The 19,004-nt window shown below is 37.0% G+C and overlaps 1 protein-coding gene across 1 annotated transcript; it reads right to left on the reverse strand.

Annotated features, from left to right (window-relative positions):
• Positions 1 to 25: 25 nt before the first annotated feature.
• On the reverse strand, positions 26 to 5,436 carry LOC129273413 (transcription factor IIIB 50 kDa subunit-like). Its single transcript, XM_054910440.2, has 3 exons — positions 5,013 to 5,436; positions 3,434 to 3,559; positions 26 to 2,793 (listed from the first exon to the last, which is right to left on the reverse strand). Exons 2-3 carry the CDS (start codon positions 3,554 to 3,556, stop codon positions 1,705 to 1,707), a joined length of 1,212 nt encoding a protein of 403 aa, XP_054766415.2. The 5' UTR covers positions 3,557 to 3,559; positions 5,013 to 5,436; the 3' UTR covers positions 26 to 1,704.
• Positions 5,437 to 19,004: the final 13,568 nt, after the last annotated feature.

Genomic DNA, 19,004 nt, shown 5'->3' on the forward strand with positions numbered 1-19,004 from the left:
ACACTTCCAAACACATAAACAGCTATTAAGATCACAATTATTATCTTTAATATTTCAAATAATAATTGCACTTGGTGAGAAACACACTGATATTTATGGCAACATGAGAAAACACATGTACAGTATTTCATCAATCTTCCTAAATATGTATGAGCTTAAGTTTATGTGTACAAGAATTAAATATTGATCACTGCCACCTGCTTGAATCAAAGACGTACTAGATGCAATCACTTGAAGTTAGCATGTTTCCAAACATGACTTTTTCACCGACATCTGATGTTAATAAATCATTAAAAATTAACTAGCACATAAATGATGTGGAGCTATCCGGCATCTTGCAATGAAATTTAGCACATTTTTTTTCAGCCCAGTTGACGCTGTAAAGAATTATATTGGTGGCATAAATTGAGGAAACAGAATTGAAATTGATGAAGAAAGCATTTTTTTGTGATTTACGAATAAATATCTAATAAATTGGCATAAATAATGTTCTAGTTAAAATTTCTAAATTCTGTGTAGAACCTTGGTGAACCTCATGTAGCTCTCAGATGGAACAAAATCAAAATCAGTCAATGAATAAGTAAGCATTTTTTGTGAGTTTTGACAAATATGCATAAATTAGCATATTTAATAACTTTCAAAATTTTGCGGAGAAATTTTGTATCCCCACTTAGAGCTTTCATATAAAGCAAACAAAATTGAAATTGATCAACAAATGAAGGAGAAAAGGCATTTTTTTGTGATATATGAATGAATTTTGCATAAACTACATGTATATGTAGCATAAATAATTTTCTAGTCAAAATCTCCAGAATTCTGTATACAAGTTTGATGAACCCCATGCATCTCTACCAGATGGAAGAAAAAAAAATCAAAATCAGTCAACAAATAAAGAAGAGGCATTTTCTGTGATTTATGAATAAATTAGCATACATCTGTAAGTAATTTTCTAATCATTACTGTTTTCACATCCCTAAGAGGGTTTCAGTGGACAAAAAAATTTGAGATTAACACTTAAAGATTAGCTTCTGCTACATGTACGTGGCTATGAAAAGTATGTGATTGCAATGATTTTTTTTAAAGAATGATAGTACTTTATGGAAATGTATGAGACCATTACCGATTTCAATTTCATGAGTTTATAAACTTTATTTTTCATCTCTGTCTCTATGATTTTAGAGATACCAGAATGTACTTGAAGGGTACATCGACTATAATATTTCGCAAAATAAGAATTTGGGAATAGGATTTGTCAAAATTCAGTTATGTGAGAGAGAGTTATTTTTAATTATCACTCCAGTGTTACCATTGTTAACACTTATTTTTTTTCTATTTATTGGAGTGCCCATATCATGTCAGTAGAATCTACTTGTAACTTGTACCATATTTTAATCTATTTCTTTTTTAAGATATGCTGAATACACAACATTCGCTGTTCACATTAATCAAATAATATCAATTAGAAAGACTATCAATGAAGGTGATTCTCATCTATTACAACCTTTCTGCATTATTTCAATGGACAAGAAGAGCTGGCAAGATTAAATAATTTTTTGTATAAGTAATAAATAATTAAAAACAAACAGAAAATTTAATAAATAAGATGAGAAGCCTTTCTAATCAAAATCTGAAATTGCAATGGGCCTCATAGCACAAATATCTGCAAGAGGTCTCCTTCTTTACTCTAACATGCATAGAAAGTTTTCATACATCTATACCACTAATGACTGCAAGGTCTTTGACTAGCTGAATCTCTTTAGGTGTTTTGATGTAATGACTAAGTTCAGACTCTGGAATATCCTTTTCATTCAGCTCTGGGTCATACATGCTTTCCCTACTCTCATGTCCAGACGTCCTCATAAAGTTACTTTCTTCTACATGCTGATTCTCAAACTTTCTATTCTCCAAGCTTGCTGCATAAGAAGGAGGCATCACAATGAAGCTATTCTCCTGGTTTTCAAGATCATCCATGTCTTCTGGTGGTTCAAGGTGTGATAGCAGACTATTCTTAAACCTGAGAATATCATCAAGGAAATACATCCAGGACCTTGTTGATTTCTTAAGAATAATCTTAGACACCCAGGGGACCTTTACAACCATCTTTCTCAGGATGTTTGTCAGTTCCCTGTATCGAATCTTCACCAGCTCCGGGACCCTTTGGTTCAACATGGACCTCCCAAACTCTTTCATCGATAGCTTGTGATTTGCAGGAGCAGATGCCTGCCAGGCGATGCAGCAGGATGCCAAGACCAATGCATCCACGCGCCGACCAGCGTTCAACCACAGTTCCTTGGCTAGGGATATCACTTCCAGAGTCTTTGCCTTCCATCGGTCATCGCTCACACCATGTTCCCTCAAACATGTAGGAACATACTCTTCGATGCTGACTGTTTGTATATCAATCTTCAACGCTCTAATCAGCTGCATGTTGATGGAGAGTAGTAGATCTCTAGGGATATCAGTAACAGTCACCAAGTTAATAATCATAATGGGCCAATCATGTAGTCTGCATGTGATGTACAAACAGGAAGCACATGTTGCTTTCTTACCCTCCTTGTGCATTTGCTTGAAATGTGTGATCTGAAAGGCTCTTTTGAAAAAATCCACTGCTTCTGTATGCATCTCTTTGTTGGCGATCTGCATACGTTCACAGAGTGTTTGTATGTACTTGGTCCATTGGTTGAGAGCTGATCTGAAGTAATTGGTAGAGTTTGCAAGGCGAAAGTCCGGCTTTCCAAATGTAGGTTTGAATGAACCTTCAGAGTGACATGATTGGGTGTGTTCAAAATAATCCTGTCATAAAAACACAGAAAACATGTTTTTAAAACCATAACTCGATCACTGTTTATAATTGACCCACATTAATAGTTGAGAAAAGTGTAATGCAATAACTTGCACGATTCAATCCAATGATTACATATTTTTAATTGATGTTTGATTTAAACTTCATTTTCTATTTCTTGAATAGAAAATTAAATACACTGCACAAGTCCGTACTTGTTGAGGTGTCAACATGAACCATGGAAGCTGTACCATAATTGAATTTGTGCTATCCCAGTTTGTTTCATTAAGGTCAGGTAAATTCAGACTATAGTAATGCAAAAATCTGCCTGCTATTTCTCCTATGGGTTTTAAATAAGCATGAGTCTATGACTTCAGTCAGAATATTATAAATATGCATTTGGGGATTTTTTTTTTAAATACTTTAAACAACTAATATTTCTTAGGGCTTGTATGTATTAAGGCCAAAACCACTGAAACAAATTCTGGAGCAATTTGTCTGAGACTGTCATGTGCCTAATCTTTCAAAGAATGACTGGACTATAGTTTAAAAGAGAAACCTGGACATTTTACTTCAACACAGTTATTTCAAACTTCATTACACAACCTATCTGATCCATTTATCAAGAACTAGTAGAAGATATGTATTTACCCCATCTCTGACATATGCTACAGAGTCCTCCTTGACCTGGCCACAGTTTGTACAAACAACTTGTCCTTCATCCTCTACAACAGCCGATGCTCCACAATTCTTACATTTCTCACCTGCTTCCATGACCTGTAAATAAACCAGCAATTTTGTCAAAGGTCAAGTTCATCCAGACCAAATGTAAAGTTGATGTCACTAATTCATAGTAAACAGACAGATAGAGAATCCATTTCTCCATTTCAGAACAGTGGACTTTCCCTCATTTTCCCATTTTGTGACTTTTGTGCATGACCAAAAAACTTAGAAATGAGCCAAATTCAGCATTATTAATAGATCTTAATCAGAATATCTTTACTTACCCAATTCCTATTAATTTTTGTTGTTTTGTATTTTTTCAGGAATTCATGATTTTTCAGAATCAACTTTACTTAGCTTAGCCTTTTGAACATAAGTTTTACACATATCATTAACGTTTAACGTTACCCATAAGGTGAAGTTCACCCTGACAAAATGTTTATTGTAAAAATAGCAGAAAAATGCAAACCAATCCATCAAAGAATAAAAAAGTTACTAAAATTTTAATTAGTTGATTATTAGTTGCGCCCCCCCCCCAGCCGCGCGGGCCCATCCATGTAGAAATCAGCTATGACACCAAGTTTCTAATAAACGCAGATTGAGAGAATAATGATTTTGTTTTCACCACATACTACTGAGCAGAAAAATTACAAACAAATCCATCAAAGAATAAAAAAGTTATTAAAATTTTAATTAGTTGATTTGTAATGTCAATTATGTCATATGCAAGCAGCTTTCCTACAGATCATATGGCAAAAAGCAATGAAAATGAAATTTTCTCAGAAAATTTAAAATGATTTCTTTTGTACCTTCAAAGTTCAATATATCAATACCGTACACAAATTATGACAAATCATTCCGTATGCCCTCCTAAAAAGATAATAAAAAATAAGTCATCATGAACCATTTAACAATGAAATTTAGTAGCAAAATAAAAAAACTTGAAATTCTAATAACTTTCTCCAAATTCAATAGATTTTCCTCAAACCTTCACCAATATTTTCGATAATTTTTCTGCTATTTTTACAGTAATCTGTTCGTCAGGGTGAACTTCCCCTCTAATTTTCACAATTCAGATTTGTTGGTCATGAGACATGAGTGATGAGCTGAGCTGAGACCTGAGTGAGGGTCTGACAGTGACACTCTGACTCCCCTAACATATAAAATAACAATCTAAACAATGATTAAGACAGTCTAACTTCATTGAACTTAGTTAGAAACCACTCATCAAGATTATACTAGTCAATTATTTATAGAAACCAGAGTGAGATTAGAATAGAATTTTGTTTTATTTCAAATTATTTTATTAACATGATGATTAACTTAAAAAGTGACAAATATGGCCACAAATATGTGATCGCAAACCCCCGCCCCCAAGTATGACTTCATTAATGTTCACTTGCTACTTAGGTCTAACTTTTGTTAGGCCTAGATCTATTCCTTATTTAGTAAACTTGAAATGAAGAAGTTAGCTTCGTCGCGAAAGCGACGATAGACACTCACTCACCCCGACAGACGCGGTGCAGCTGGCCTTTCAACCTCGTACCGTACCGGCTAGAAGTAGGAAGCTCGTCGTCCGAATTCTCAAACCTCGAACAGCATGAACAGTGGCCTACACTCCTTGAAGTTGACTTGTGGGCTGAGCCGCGATGTGAGAACATTGACTCTAACAACAGCTAGATCTAAAAGATTATCCTCTAATTTTTTTCAGCAAAGAAGATCAAACGTTAGACCCATTTTATCACTTGAAACCCAACAAAGTCAAAGGCAAAGCCAAAAAGGCGATTTACTGTGTCGGTAGCTAACTCAAGAGGGCGTCAATAATGCAAATGCAGAAACTGAATAATGCGATTATAATTGGATCATCGAATCAGTGTGGTATCTTTCAGGTTCATATTTTGATTCTCCAGTCAGTGGGGTCATAGAGATATATCTCTATGGGTAGATGGGTACATACATCGGCCCTCGGCCGCCCGGAGCAGGACGGGAGGGGGGGGGGTATTGAAGGGAATTTATGTGGAAATGTCATGGGGCCGATTGCATGAAAGGGTCTTTCCAAGGACCGTCTTTCGTGTCGCCCATCTTTTATGATGCGCTATAAGCGGGGTGTTTCTGAAATTTATGATAAACAAATAAAATTCGTAAGCTAGCTTTTAAATAAAATTTTATACAATTTCATGAGATATCACATCATTTTATAAAAAAATATTTTTGTTTATTCAACGGACAAATAAAATATATTTGCAGATAATTTATTTGAAATGCGTTTCACATGGCGTATCATAAAAGATGGGCGACACGAAAGACGGTCCTTGGAAAGACCCTTTCGTGCAATCGGCCCCAGTGTCTCCCATCTCTATGGTGTCTCCAGTCAGTGGGGTCCCCGGTGGGGTCATAGAGATATATCCATAGAGATATATCTCTATATGGGTGGATGGGTACATACATCGGCCCTCGGTCGCCCGGATCGGCAGGACGGGAGGGGGGGGGGTATTGAAGGGATTTTATGTGGAAATGTCATGATGTCTTGTTTATAATATTTCAGACCCACAGAAGCATCAGAACGATTTGCTGTCCTAGAGGCGAGGGCGGCGGATCTTTGTCTATGTGGGGTCTTTGTGGTGGGGATCGAGCTAGGCAGAGTTAAAGGAGAATGAAACCTTGCGAACAAGATAGCTTGTGTGAAAACAGAAAAATCAAAGAAAACATATCAACGAAAGTTTGAGAAAAATCGGTTGGCAATGCGACAAAGATGTGTGATGTCACTTGTGAACATCTCTCCCCATTACTTTAGAATATATTTCACTTAAATTGCCTCTTTTATCACATCAATCAGAAGATCATGTGTTCTAAATTTCTAAAGGAGGGCATGTAATTCAGATTTTTAAAGAATACATCATGGATAAAGAGTTTGTATCACCATGAGAAAAAGCAAAAAGAGACATTTTGAGGGTATTTTATAGTCCATCAAAGGGAAAGTTGTTCATATGTGACATCACACATCCTTGTCGCATTGCCAATGCGAGGATCTCCATAGCACTAGTGATATTGCAATATTCAAATACTCATAAATTTCTCATTATTTGTCTGATTTTTCTCAAACTTTCTTTGTTCTAATTCGTTGTTTTTTCTGTTTCGACACAAGCCTACTTGTTCCAAAGGTTTCATTCCCCTTTAATCTTTGTGGTTCAGCACAGGCCTCTACTGAATAGAGATAAACGGTGCATATAGGATGACCCCGAGATGACCTATTTAGTTGTGATCAATGCCCAAGATAGTTCGTGTTTTTTTTTTTTTTTTTTTTTTTTTTTAGGGGGGGGGGCATATTAGCCGGCGGTCCAGACGACAGGGTTCTCTACAAAAAAATAAATGAATAAAGAACAATGATAAACTGAAAGTTGGACACGTCCCATATATGCAGCAGGTTGCCCCCCCCCCTCCCCCACCCGAAAAAGAAAACTTGAAGATTTTGTCATAACCAAAAAATAACTGTAATTATATTCTAGCTCTCCCTTTTCTTTTTCTCCCCTTAAATTTTCCTTGATTGTGAAACTGGGGGTCCGAGTCATATACCAACTTTTGCATGCCTGTGGTACGCCAGTGTGTCAGGTTTCAGTGAAAATGACCAAGGCAATTACTGTTTGTTTATTTATTTTTTATATCCTCTGTCATTGCCGACGATTTTATATTCAATTTTGTCATGCATGACAATCTACTGTTTCTACTTGTGCATGTAAATTACTGGCTTACAATGTAAATTTACTTTATTTGTACTTACCGTTGCAAGGGAATTTGTGCCTGTAGTTTAGAATATTAAAAATAGTTACTTTTAGACCTTAAATTGGTGACATGAATGTGATGCTGCATTAGTAAATAAAATCATATATCTTAATGTAGGCTCTATTATTGTTATACACACACAAAATACTGCACCCTTTTGGGATGACGTAAAAGTGACGTCATTTTTTTTCTCTGATTGAGAAACTTGAAACGCGGATAGAGTTGCGCCCCCCCCCCCCCAGCCGCGCGGGCCCATCCATGTAGAAATCAGCTATGACACCAAGTTTCTAATAAACGCAGATTGAGAGAATAATGATTTTGTTTTGACCACATACTGAGCAGCTCCCCCATGCATATTTTCCAAAAAATGCTAACATTCTTGAATGTGCATTCAATATGATAATACGAATTTTTTAAAACATTCAATGGGGAAGGGGTCACAGCAAATGAGAAAAAGTATTCTTGAATCTTAAATCAAATTTTAACTTGATATTAACAAACCCACATTAATTTGTTCCTCTCATAAATCATCATCTAACTTTTTAGGCAACTTTATGTCACGAGAAACTTCCATTCAAAGATACCATACAATTGTACTTCGATCGGTAACTTCAGAACGGACTTCTGTGCGATTATTCAAATTAGAATTGGACTTTATCGGTGCCTAGGAAAAGCGTAGGAAAAGTCTCAAGACTTTACGTTACATTGTGGCTTGCTAGACTTCTATAAACAGGTAATCTTAATATATCATTCTAACCTTTTATGTAAACAATTTAGCTAATTATTCGATATTTATTCCGTATTAGAATTAGAATTTATGCAATGAAGATGAAGCCTCAGCTCCGCCGACGACGTCGACCGCCTCAGCTCCGCAGCCGCAGGGATCGGGCGGTGGAGCACACCAACCAGGGCCCGCGCCCGCGGTCTGTGTTGGGCCTGGGTTAACGGCGGTAGCTACACGTTATCTATTGTAGTGGGCGCGCGTACAGACAGTATTCACTGCAGTGTCAGTGAAAATTACAGGCGGTATTTTTACGGAAATGAAATCGATCGATGGCCAAAACTGTTGGATAATTTACCTGCTAAAATGGTTGAGATATACATCGAGAATACCTCGAAAGAAAGAGAGAATGACTCGTTGAAACAAATTTTTATAATATTAATAAATTAGATCATCGCGGCGGGTATCGCAGCTTCGCAATGTCAGCCATTGTCATGATTGTTATACTGACTGTAGGCTCAAACATGATACATTGATAGATGCATTTGGGGGGGTTAATCTGATAAATATTTTCTCAGATACAATGCTTAGAAAATTAGGTGGTCGATAAGGGTAGTTCCAACCTAGACAGCTGGCAGCCGTCTGTTTCGAGGAGTTTTTTATTTTTATTTTTTTTTTTAATTTCTCCTCATACACAGACGGCTCGCTAGCGTGCAGCCACCATTAGGGGACTTACAATGCAAAATCCCCCCGTCGGGGCTCTTCAATTTTTGTCTTTAATGAATAAAAATTGTGAAAATTAACCCGACCAAAATGCAAATTAATATTCCCTCTTGGCATTAATTGCCAAAAAACGGAGAAAAATCAAGTTAAAAAGAACAAAAACAGTGACTTACCTCGGCTGTCGCGCAAATTCACTTCCCCGTTTTATCCGATCTTAAGTACATAAACATATGGCCATTGAGTCCCCTGTACAGATCGCGCTAGAACTTCGGTCTCTGTATTTGGTGAGTGAAGCCAACGGAGTTCAGCTGAACAACCAACATAACAGAGACCGAAGCTTTTGGTCTAGTTCCAACCTAGACAGGAATAACCGTCGTTTCTGGGGATTTATTCAACAATTTCTGACATTTTACTGTAATCCCCATTTACCGACGGTAGGGTGTACGTGTGGGCTCGCATGTGTTCTCATTCCCTCCCTTTTGTCAATTCACAGTCCAAAGTTTGATGTAATTTTACACATCGAATTTACAATCTAAGGATGTATAAACAACAAACTTTTAATTGATGATATTCCAACATTTAAATACTTTAAACGATATAGATGAAAAAGGCATGAAAAATATACTTTACCGATGTTTAATTGGGTTGAACACGATAAAAATTGTCAAAATGGCAGCCAAACTATAAAATATTTACAAACGAACGTCAACAATCACGAATGTGATATCGATATTGCTTTCTGTCTCGTTCATTCTCCTTCTGTCAAAATTGAAAACAAAATGGCCAATCGATACCAAAACGAACGCGACATAGACGTCTAACTTTTCCTTTTTTTGAGGGTCCAGTTTGTGCCTCGATGTCAGGATTCTGTGTCACGCCTAATACGTATGAAGGTGTAAATAAAAATGTTTATAAATATGAAAAATGAGAGGTTTCTTACCAGACCGATCTCGTGTAGATCCCTTGATTCGTATCAAGTAAACGCCGGCAAATGCAATAGGCTTGACCCTTGAATCGCTTCATTATGACATAGCTTCGATAAGCGATGTTAAAAAATGCCATTTCGAAGAACAATTTATAGATGAAAATTATTATTATTTTAAATCAAGTTTCAAATTTTATTATTTGTTAAATAAGAATTTTTATCCAGTTATGTTTGTGAATCTTTGAAGTTTTTTCTCTTTTTACCTCACAAAGTAAGCTCCATACATCAATTCTAATGTTGTAAATCGGATCGGCAGTTAAGCTTCTAAAATCGAAATCGAATCGAAAATCGAATCGGCGATGTTTAAAAACAAAGGAATACATCAAAATGTTGTTCGCGGTCGCGCGCATCTTCCTGACAAAGTCACAAAGACGAATGCATTGGAATGGAAGTCGCCAACATGCGCGATCGTTTGGAACATGTTTTAAAGCCAGGGGTTTTGAGGTGTTATTGCTTTAAAATAAACCGAGTGATTTTTATTAGAAAGATAAACGAAAGACGCATCTTCCGAGCAAAGGCGCAAAGGAAAATAAAATGAAAATATTTCTCATAGATCACAGGTTAATGAACGATCGGCGGGACATCTTTTAGAAGTATTTTTAGGTGCTAGCGATTTAGAATTATTGGAATGATCTCTTACGACGCATCATCTTAAAGTCGCAAGTGCAATTAAAATGAAGTAGACGACGCAAGCACACACGATGATTTGAAATATGTTATTAAAATGTTTTGGGTAGCTAGCGTTTTCAAATCAATTTGAAGTTCACGGCGGGAGGTTGAAGAGAAGATGTCTATCATCATAAAGGGGGTAAGAGAGTAGCGCAGTGAGCTCCGTCAGTAGCACGATCTTTAAAAGTTCACGGCGGGGTCCGCTATCACCACGAGGTTGAAAATAAAATGTAAATCATCATAAACGAGGTAAGAGAGTAACGCAATGAGCTCCGTCAATAGTACGACCTTTCAAAGTTCACGGCGGCATCCGCTATCACCACGAGGTTGAAAATAAAATGTATATCATCATAAACGATGTAAGAGAGTAACGCAATAAGCTCCGTCAGTAGCACGATCTTTAAAAGTTCACGGCGGGGTCCGCTATCACCACGAGGTTGAAAATAAAATGTAAATCATCATAAACGATGTAAGAGAGTAACGCAATGAGCTCCGTCAATAGTACAGTCTTTAAAAGTTTCTGGCGGGGTCCGCTATCACCACGAGGTTGAAGAGAAGATTTATATCATTATAAACGATGTAAGAGAGTAGCGCAGTGAGCTCCGTCGGTAATACGACCTTTCAAAGTTCACGGCGGCTTCCGCTATCACCACGAGGTTGAAAATAAAATGAATATCATCATAAACGATGTAAGAGAGTAACGCAATAAGCTCCGTCAGTAGCACGATCTTTAAAAGTTCACGGCGGGGTCCGCTATCACCACGAGGTTGAAAATAAAATGTATATCATCATAAACGATGTAAGAGAGTAACGCAATGAGCTCCGTCAATAGTACGACCTTTCAAAGTTCACGGCGGCATCCGCTATCACCACGAGGTTGAAAATAAAATGTATATCATCATAAACGATGTAAGAGAGTAACGCAATAAGCTCCGTCAGTAGCACGATCTTTAAAAGTTCACGGCGGGGTCCGCTATCACCACGAGGTTGAAAATAAAATGTAAATCATCATAAACGATGTAAGAGAGTAACGCAATGAGCTCCGTCAATAGTACAGTCTTTAAAAGTTTCTGGCGGGGTCCGCTATCACCACGAGGTTGAAGAGAAGATTTATATCATTATAAACGATGTAAGACAGTAGCGCAGTGAGCTCCGTCGGTAATACGACCTTTCAAAGTTCACGGCGGCTTCCGCTATCACCACGAGGTTGAAAATAAAATGAATATCATCATAAACGATGTAAGAGAGTAACGCAATAAGCTCCGTCAGTAGCACGATCTTTAAAAGTTCACGGCGGGGTCCGCTATCACCGGTTGAAAATAAAATGTAAATCATCATAAACGATGTAAGAGAGTAACGCAATGAGCTCCGTCAATAGTACGACCTTTCAAAGTTCACGGCGGCATCCGCTATCACCACGAGGTTGAAAATAAAATGTATATCATTATAAACGATGTAAGAGAGTAACGCAATAAGCTCCGTCAGTAGCACGATCTTTAAAAGTTCACGGCGGGGTCCGCTATCACCACGAGGTTGAAAATAAAATGAAAAATCATCATAAACGATGTAAGAGAGTAACGCAATAAGCTCCATCAATAGTACGATCTTTAAAAGTTCACGGCGGGGTCCGCTATCACCACGAGGTTGAAAATAAAATGTAAATCATCATAAACGATGTAAGAGAGTAACGCAATGAGCTCCGTCAATAGTACGACCTTCCAAAGTTCACGGCGGCATCCGCTATCACCACGAGGTTGAAAATAAAATGTATATCATTATAAACGATGTAAGAGAGTAACGCAATAAGCTCCGTCAGTAGCACGATCTTTAAAAGTTCACGGCGGGGTCCGCTATCACCACGAGGTTGAAAATAAAATGAAAAATCATCATAAACGATGTAAGAGAGTAACGCAATGAGCTCCGTCAATAGTACGACCTTCCAAAGTTCACGGCGGCATCCGCTATCACCACGAGGTTGAAAATAAAATGTATATCATCATAAACGATGTAAGAGAGTAACGCAATAAGCTCCGTCAATAGTACAGTCTTTAAAAGTTTCTGGCGGGGTCCGCTATCACCACGAGGTTGAAGAGAAGATTTATATCATTATAAACGATGTAAGAGAGTAGCGCAGTGAGCTCCGTCGGTAATACGACCTTTCAAAGTTCACGGCGGCTTCCGCTATCACCACGAGGTTGAAAATAAAATGAATATCATCATAAATGATGTAAGAGAGTAACGCAATAAGCTCCGTCAATAGTACAGTCTTTAAAATTTTCTGGCGGGGTCCGCTATCACCACGAGGTTGAAGAGAAGATTTATATCATTATAAACGATGTAAGAGAGTAGCGCAGTGAGCTCCGTCGGTAATACGACCTTTCAAAGTTCACGGCGGCTTCCGCTATCACCACGAGGTTGAAAATAAAATGAATATCATCATAAACGATGTAAGAGAGCAACGCAATAAGCTCCGTCAATAGTACAGTCTTTAAAAGTTAATGGCGGGGTCCGCTATCACCACGAGGTTGAAGAGAAGATTTATATCATTATAAAGGGGGTAAGAGAGTAGCGCAGTGAGCTCCGTCGGTAATACGACCTTTCAAAGTTCACGACGGCATCCGCTATCACCACGAGGTTGAAAATAAAATGTATATAATCATAAACGATGTAAGAGAGTAACGCAGTGAGCTCCGTCGGTAATACGACCTTTCAAAGTTCACGGCGGCATCCGCTATCACCATGAGTTGGAAGAGAAGATATCTATCCCCTTAAACATTGCCATAGATAATACCGCGACTTTCTCCCTGAATAATGCGACCTCTAAATAGCTAGCACCTCAAAAACAATCTTGAAATATGTTCTGAGCGATCACGCACTGTAACCAGATCTACGCCGATTTTTTATTTTCGATTTTTTCCTTCAAGGGGCATGATCGAAGATCGGCAAGTGATTGCCGATTGTGGTGAAATCGAATGGAATCGGTTGCCGATTGCAAAATCGGTTACAAGCTTAATCAATTCTACAATTAGTAACACAAGAAAAATCATTTGATCTTCATTTATTGAAATATATGATTTTATGGAAAGTTTCATTCTAAAATAAAAGGTTGGGGTGATGATGAAGACTAAATATTTTTCCGATACTATCCGATCGATATCAAATGATGTTCTGGACTTGGAAGACAAAATTGCCTTCGTGAAACGGAAAGCGCTGATTTGTCGCCAATCTTTCAATCTCAGAAGAATGGTCCTAGGACGTTCCTACGTTTCGCTCATCTCATCATGAAACAGGCCCCAGCCCGAGTTTCTGGTCACATGACCAAGGTCAAAGGTCATTTAGGGTCAATGAAATTTGGGCATGTTACTGTTAGGCGTATTTGTTAAATTTTCATTGTAACTTTAAATTTTTATGGAGCTAGTTCATAAAACTTGGACATACATGTAAGACTATAGTAATCAAGTATCACTGAACATCCTGTGCGAGTTTCAGGTCACATGACCAAAGTCAAAGGTCATTTAGAGTCAATGAACTTTGGCCATGTTGGGGGTATTTGTTGGATTACCATTGTAACTTTGATTGCTTAATGGATCTAGTTGATAAAACTTAGACATATGAGTAATCAAGTATCACTGAACATCCTGTGCGAGTTACAGGTCACATGACCAAAGTCAAAGGTCATTTGATTTAAGGTAATAATATATCTGTAAAGCGCTAAGACACGTCGTTTCCAATTAATCTAGCGCTATATAATACTTTATACTTACTTCCAGGATACTTCCCAACTCCCCTAAAAGGGGTCAAACGGGCAGGGGTAGGGTGCGCTGATGGTCGTTACGCAGAGGTAAGAGGCGTTGCTTAGTATTGATTTTGGTTAAGTGCTTCTGAATTGTTACTTTGAATATTTCTTTGTCAAGAATTGATTTGATTGGGGTTGGTAAGTAGTTCCAGTCAACAACAGAACGAGATATGAAAGAAAACTTATAACAATCTTTGTTTGTTGCATTGGGGATAAAACTATTAGTAGTTCAAGTATTACACAGGTTCCTTTGGGCCGGGCGCAGAGTAGATCGCACTGACACGGCGAGCTGGCCTGTGAGTGCCTGTGAATGCTTGCTGGAAGATCGACAGTTGACTTGATTTCCGTCTCTGTTGAAGAGACTCTATTTTGAGTCTCTAACGGGCCTGACACTGTTCCCTGTGGCATGCTAGAATCTACACTGACCCATTCAGAATGTTCACCCACTACCACTACACCTCAAAGCTTGTTTATGTTTGGTGAGAAATTCTTCAATCTATTTGTGAGCTTTACCTCTTATACCATAGTGCCAGAGTTTAAGCAATAATCTTCTATGCGGCACTTTATCGAATGCTTTTTGGAAGTCCATTATGACATCCACTTGGTGTGTTTGGTCTAGCTCACTTGCCATATCCTGTACTGTAGATAATCGGTTGAGTTTCGCAAGAGTAGTTCTTGCAAAACCGATGCTAATGATCAAACAGGATTTTGTAAGTATTGAGGTGAGACGTAATATTGGAATACAGGATATGTTCAAATACTTTACTACACACTGATGTAAGATTTGTTGATCAGTAATTTGCTAGAAGAGTCTTATCACCTTTTTTAAAGATATGTGTTATGTTAGAACACAACCAGGAACTATTCCTGTTTCAAATGATCATTGAAAGACAATGGCAAGAGCAGGGCTAATTTCGTGAGCTACAGTCTGGAGGACCCAGGGGGAAATATCATCCGGTCCTGCTGCCTTATATGGAATGAGGTTCTTGAGTTGTTTGATAACCCCTTCCACATTTATTTTAATATCTGACGTGGTTGGGATATTTTTTTCACCTTCTGAGGGGAAATCTATTAGTCTCTCTTGGGTGAACTGTTGCTTGTATTGTTAATTCTGCTTTTTAAAGCGGATTATTAGTAGTAGTAGGGAAAGCATAATATGTATCAAAATACAGCAAATTTGACTTTTACAGTATCCTAAAGAAGAACAAACTGCAAAAATATAATGACTAGTGACCTTTGAACTTCTCCAGGGTCACCTTACCATGATTGTATTTTCGCATAATTTTGTTGTCAATATGTATAGTTTTAGATGGTAAACAATAAACTAAATTGAATTGAATTGATGTCATTACTTATAATGTACTGTATTACTGACCACTTACACACACAAAAAAAAAATCAGTTTTTATTCAACAACAAAAAAAAAAAAAAAAAATTCAAGTTAAAAACTCAAGGTATATGTATAGTGCGTGTGTGTGTGTGTCAAATAGCTCTCCATTGTATACATTTTGCTCTCTATATATGTGTTTGGATACATGTATGTTTATGTACAGTTTGAAAATTATCTTGACTCTTTTGTACCCTGATCAATAAAAAAAAAGGGAACTGCTGTAGACACAAGGAATAAGAGAATATCTGGTAATTTTGCTTTTAAAAACACAATCCATCATCAAAAATGAAAATTCCTAAAATTCCTGGCATTTGAAAATTACTGAAACTTTCTGTGGAAATTTTCCAGCCCTTCGCTACCCTAGAAATAATTTAAAAGTTATCCTCAATTGTTATGTGTGGGTATTTAAACCTTTGACCTGACCTAATTTGCATATTCAATTAAATTTAGACCATGTTATTTTCCCCTGAAAAAGAATAAAATTTGGGGGTCCATGTCCCACCTACCTGTATGATTAAATTTCACTAGCCTTATCTTGATTTTCTTCTATTCTTTTGTAATAGTTCTCTCATGTAATGTTCAGTTTACCAATAATGCAAATTAGGTACCCCAAATTAGCATAAATTTGCATATTAAATTTGTAATAAAATTTATAGATTTTAGATTTTTGCTTTCTTAGCCCACCAAAGATTACTTTATAAAATAAAGATGATCATGGGGGACATTTTCTAAGACTTAGGTCTATCAACTCTGTAAGTAGTTTTTATTGCCCAACAACTCAATTTATATCTGAATGGAAAGATGGAAACTTCTATAAAGATGATATTCAATCTTTATAATATGTTTTGAACATGTCACCAAAGAACTTGAAATGTGATGAGCTTTATTCTAGAGGTGGGCTATAGAAGGGTGAAAAATGGGTGATATTTTTAAACCAGCTTAATATGACACATCCTGAATATGCAGATTCCCTGAACCCATTATACTGTAGAACTAAAGACACCAAAAGCTTGCGAAAATTCAACAAAATTACTAGGTTTTGGAAAAATAGCGGCCATCTTAGATTTTTGGCACACTTTGTTCTAGAATCAGGACCCAAAATATTGAAATTTCATTTTGAGATAAGAAAATGGAATACAATTTAATCCCTTAGAAGCAAATTGAAAAAACACCCATTTAAAGCCTGCTCTTATAGCATTAGCAAAACAATTTTGAAAAACAGATGTATGCAACCATTTGATTACACAAATGTTGGTATATCAAAAAGTATTTGAGATCTAGAGACTGTAAATTTAAACTTTGTGGGTTGTAAGATGTTTGAACAGCATGCCAAGGTTCCAAAATATCCTTCCATGGATGAGATCTAAAAATAGGGGGTCGAGATACATCCCATTTTTACCAAGGGATGTGGCAGTAAATTATGTACAAAGGGGTTAAAACATACATTATTGTCAAGACAGCAATCTGTCTTTCTTCGTGCAAACATATTGTGAAATTTTGTTGATTGATTTAGTACCGGTAGTTCTGTTTTCTCTCATTGTATCCCCCGAACAGATTGTGGGTGTGGGTGGAGACATCGTTGCCATGGTAACAAGAGTTTTTGTGGAATAGCAGAGATGTCCTTGTGAGCGCTCTACCAGCTGCATTTCTTCTCCGATCATCTTTGAATGTGGCATGAAGGTCCATTATGGTAAGGCAAAGCTGCCTATTGATTTTGGTGTTGGCGGAGACATCGTTGCCATGGTAACAACAGTTTTTGTGAAAATAGCAGAGATTTCCTTGTGAGTGCTCTACTGGCTGCATTTCTTCTCCAATTATCTTCAAATTTGTCATGAAGGTCCATTATGGTATAGCAAAGCCGCCTAATGATTTTGGAGTGGGTGGAGACATGGTTGCCATGGTAACCATATTTTTGTGGAACATCTGGTAAAACCTGTAACTTCTGCTTTTTTTCCAGTTTGTCATTACAGTTGGCACACAGAAGCAATATTAGAAGGTGAAGCGAAGATGCCTATCATTTTTGGTGGGGGTCTTAGGGTTAGGTTTACAAAATATCCAGATTACTCTTTAATTGTAATCCCCAACAGGTGATACTGGACAATAGGCCTACTTTAGGTTCTGCAGAGTCACGCTGCTACGTCATATTATTGTCATCAAATTTGTTACCCACAGGCAAAATGTGGGCAGGGTCATTGTCGCCATGACAATTGTATTTATTTGTCAAATTTCTGTGTGAGCTCTATATATCGCAATGACCGATGACGCGATGGGTTCAGGGGATACATGTGCTTGGCCGCGCGACCCGCCGAGCATCTCTAGTTTATTTGGTTTCATAAAAAAAGTACATTTTTGTGTAATATTATTTTCTCAAAAAGTTATTGTTTATTATCTACATGTATATTCATGTTTATTATGTAATTTGTACATGAGGTATTGTGTTTGAGCATTGATTTTTGAATTAGACATCTGGCACAACTAAAAATTAAATACTGACTACCAACATAAGTATGTAGCCTTGTATTTTGTAAAAACACACCTATAGACAAAAAGATCAATATTTTGCCGCCATATGCTGCAATTCAGATTTCATGCACAATATACACTGTATGCAAGAATAATATTTTCAGAATGAAGCTCATAGCTTCTGCTCTTAGATTTTAAATGCACAGCATGAAGCGGCAAGACGGGATCTAAAATTATATGAATTCATATATTATGACAGTATGAAGCAAAGTAAAAGTGAAATGAATTAATTTGAATATTGTAGGGTCCATTATGCACATTATGATCAGTTTGCTACTGAATGCATATTGAGGCCTACATGTACTACTAATCCTTTACTATGCAATGTGCTGCTAATTCCTCTTTTTGCTCAGGTTTGTAAAAAGTGAAAGAAACCAATGCCGGTATATTGAAAAGCATGCCATGCTGATTGATTGCCTTGTATGCTTTTCAATATATTCATTTTTTCACTTGTTGCGATCCTGAGCAAAAAAACTGTATGAAAAAAGGAGTACTTTTCTATAGAAGTAACATGAACATCTTGATAATGATTTATTGTGCTCCCTCATGTTTGAAGAAATTTAATATTGACAACAACGTGGAATGGCCTGTCAACATTAATCACAGAATTTAGAGTGAATTTGAACCACTTGCATATAATGAGAGACATGATTTAGCTATTTTTCACAAAAGATGGCATTTTTGTTCACTTACAGATCATGAATTGGGCTAGCTAAATTTATTTGCTTCATTACTAAATACTGAGTTTGTTTTGAAAAAAAAATTGTTGAATGAAAGGAGCTCTTTGGCTGGTGTAAAAAAATAGCCCAACACCACATTTCTAACCATCCATAATGCTGCATGTAAGAGTTTGAGCTGTGAAAAATCCCAACAAAGCAATATTTTGGTATTTCTTTTATAATTCACCTGTAC

The sequence above is a fragment of the Lytechinus pictus genome, chromosome 12 (assembly GCF_037042905.1).
Source record: "Lytechinus pictus isolate F3 Inbred chromosome 12, Lp3.0, whole genome shotgun sequence".
Classification (NCBI taxonomy): Eukaryota; Metazoa; Echinodermata; class Echinoidea; order Temnopleuroida; family Toxopneustidae; genus Lytechinus; species Lytechinus pictus.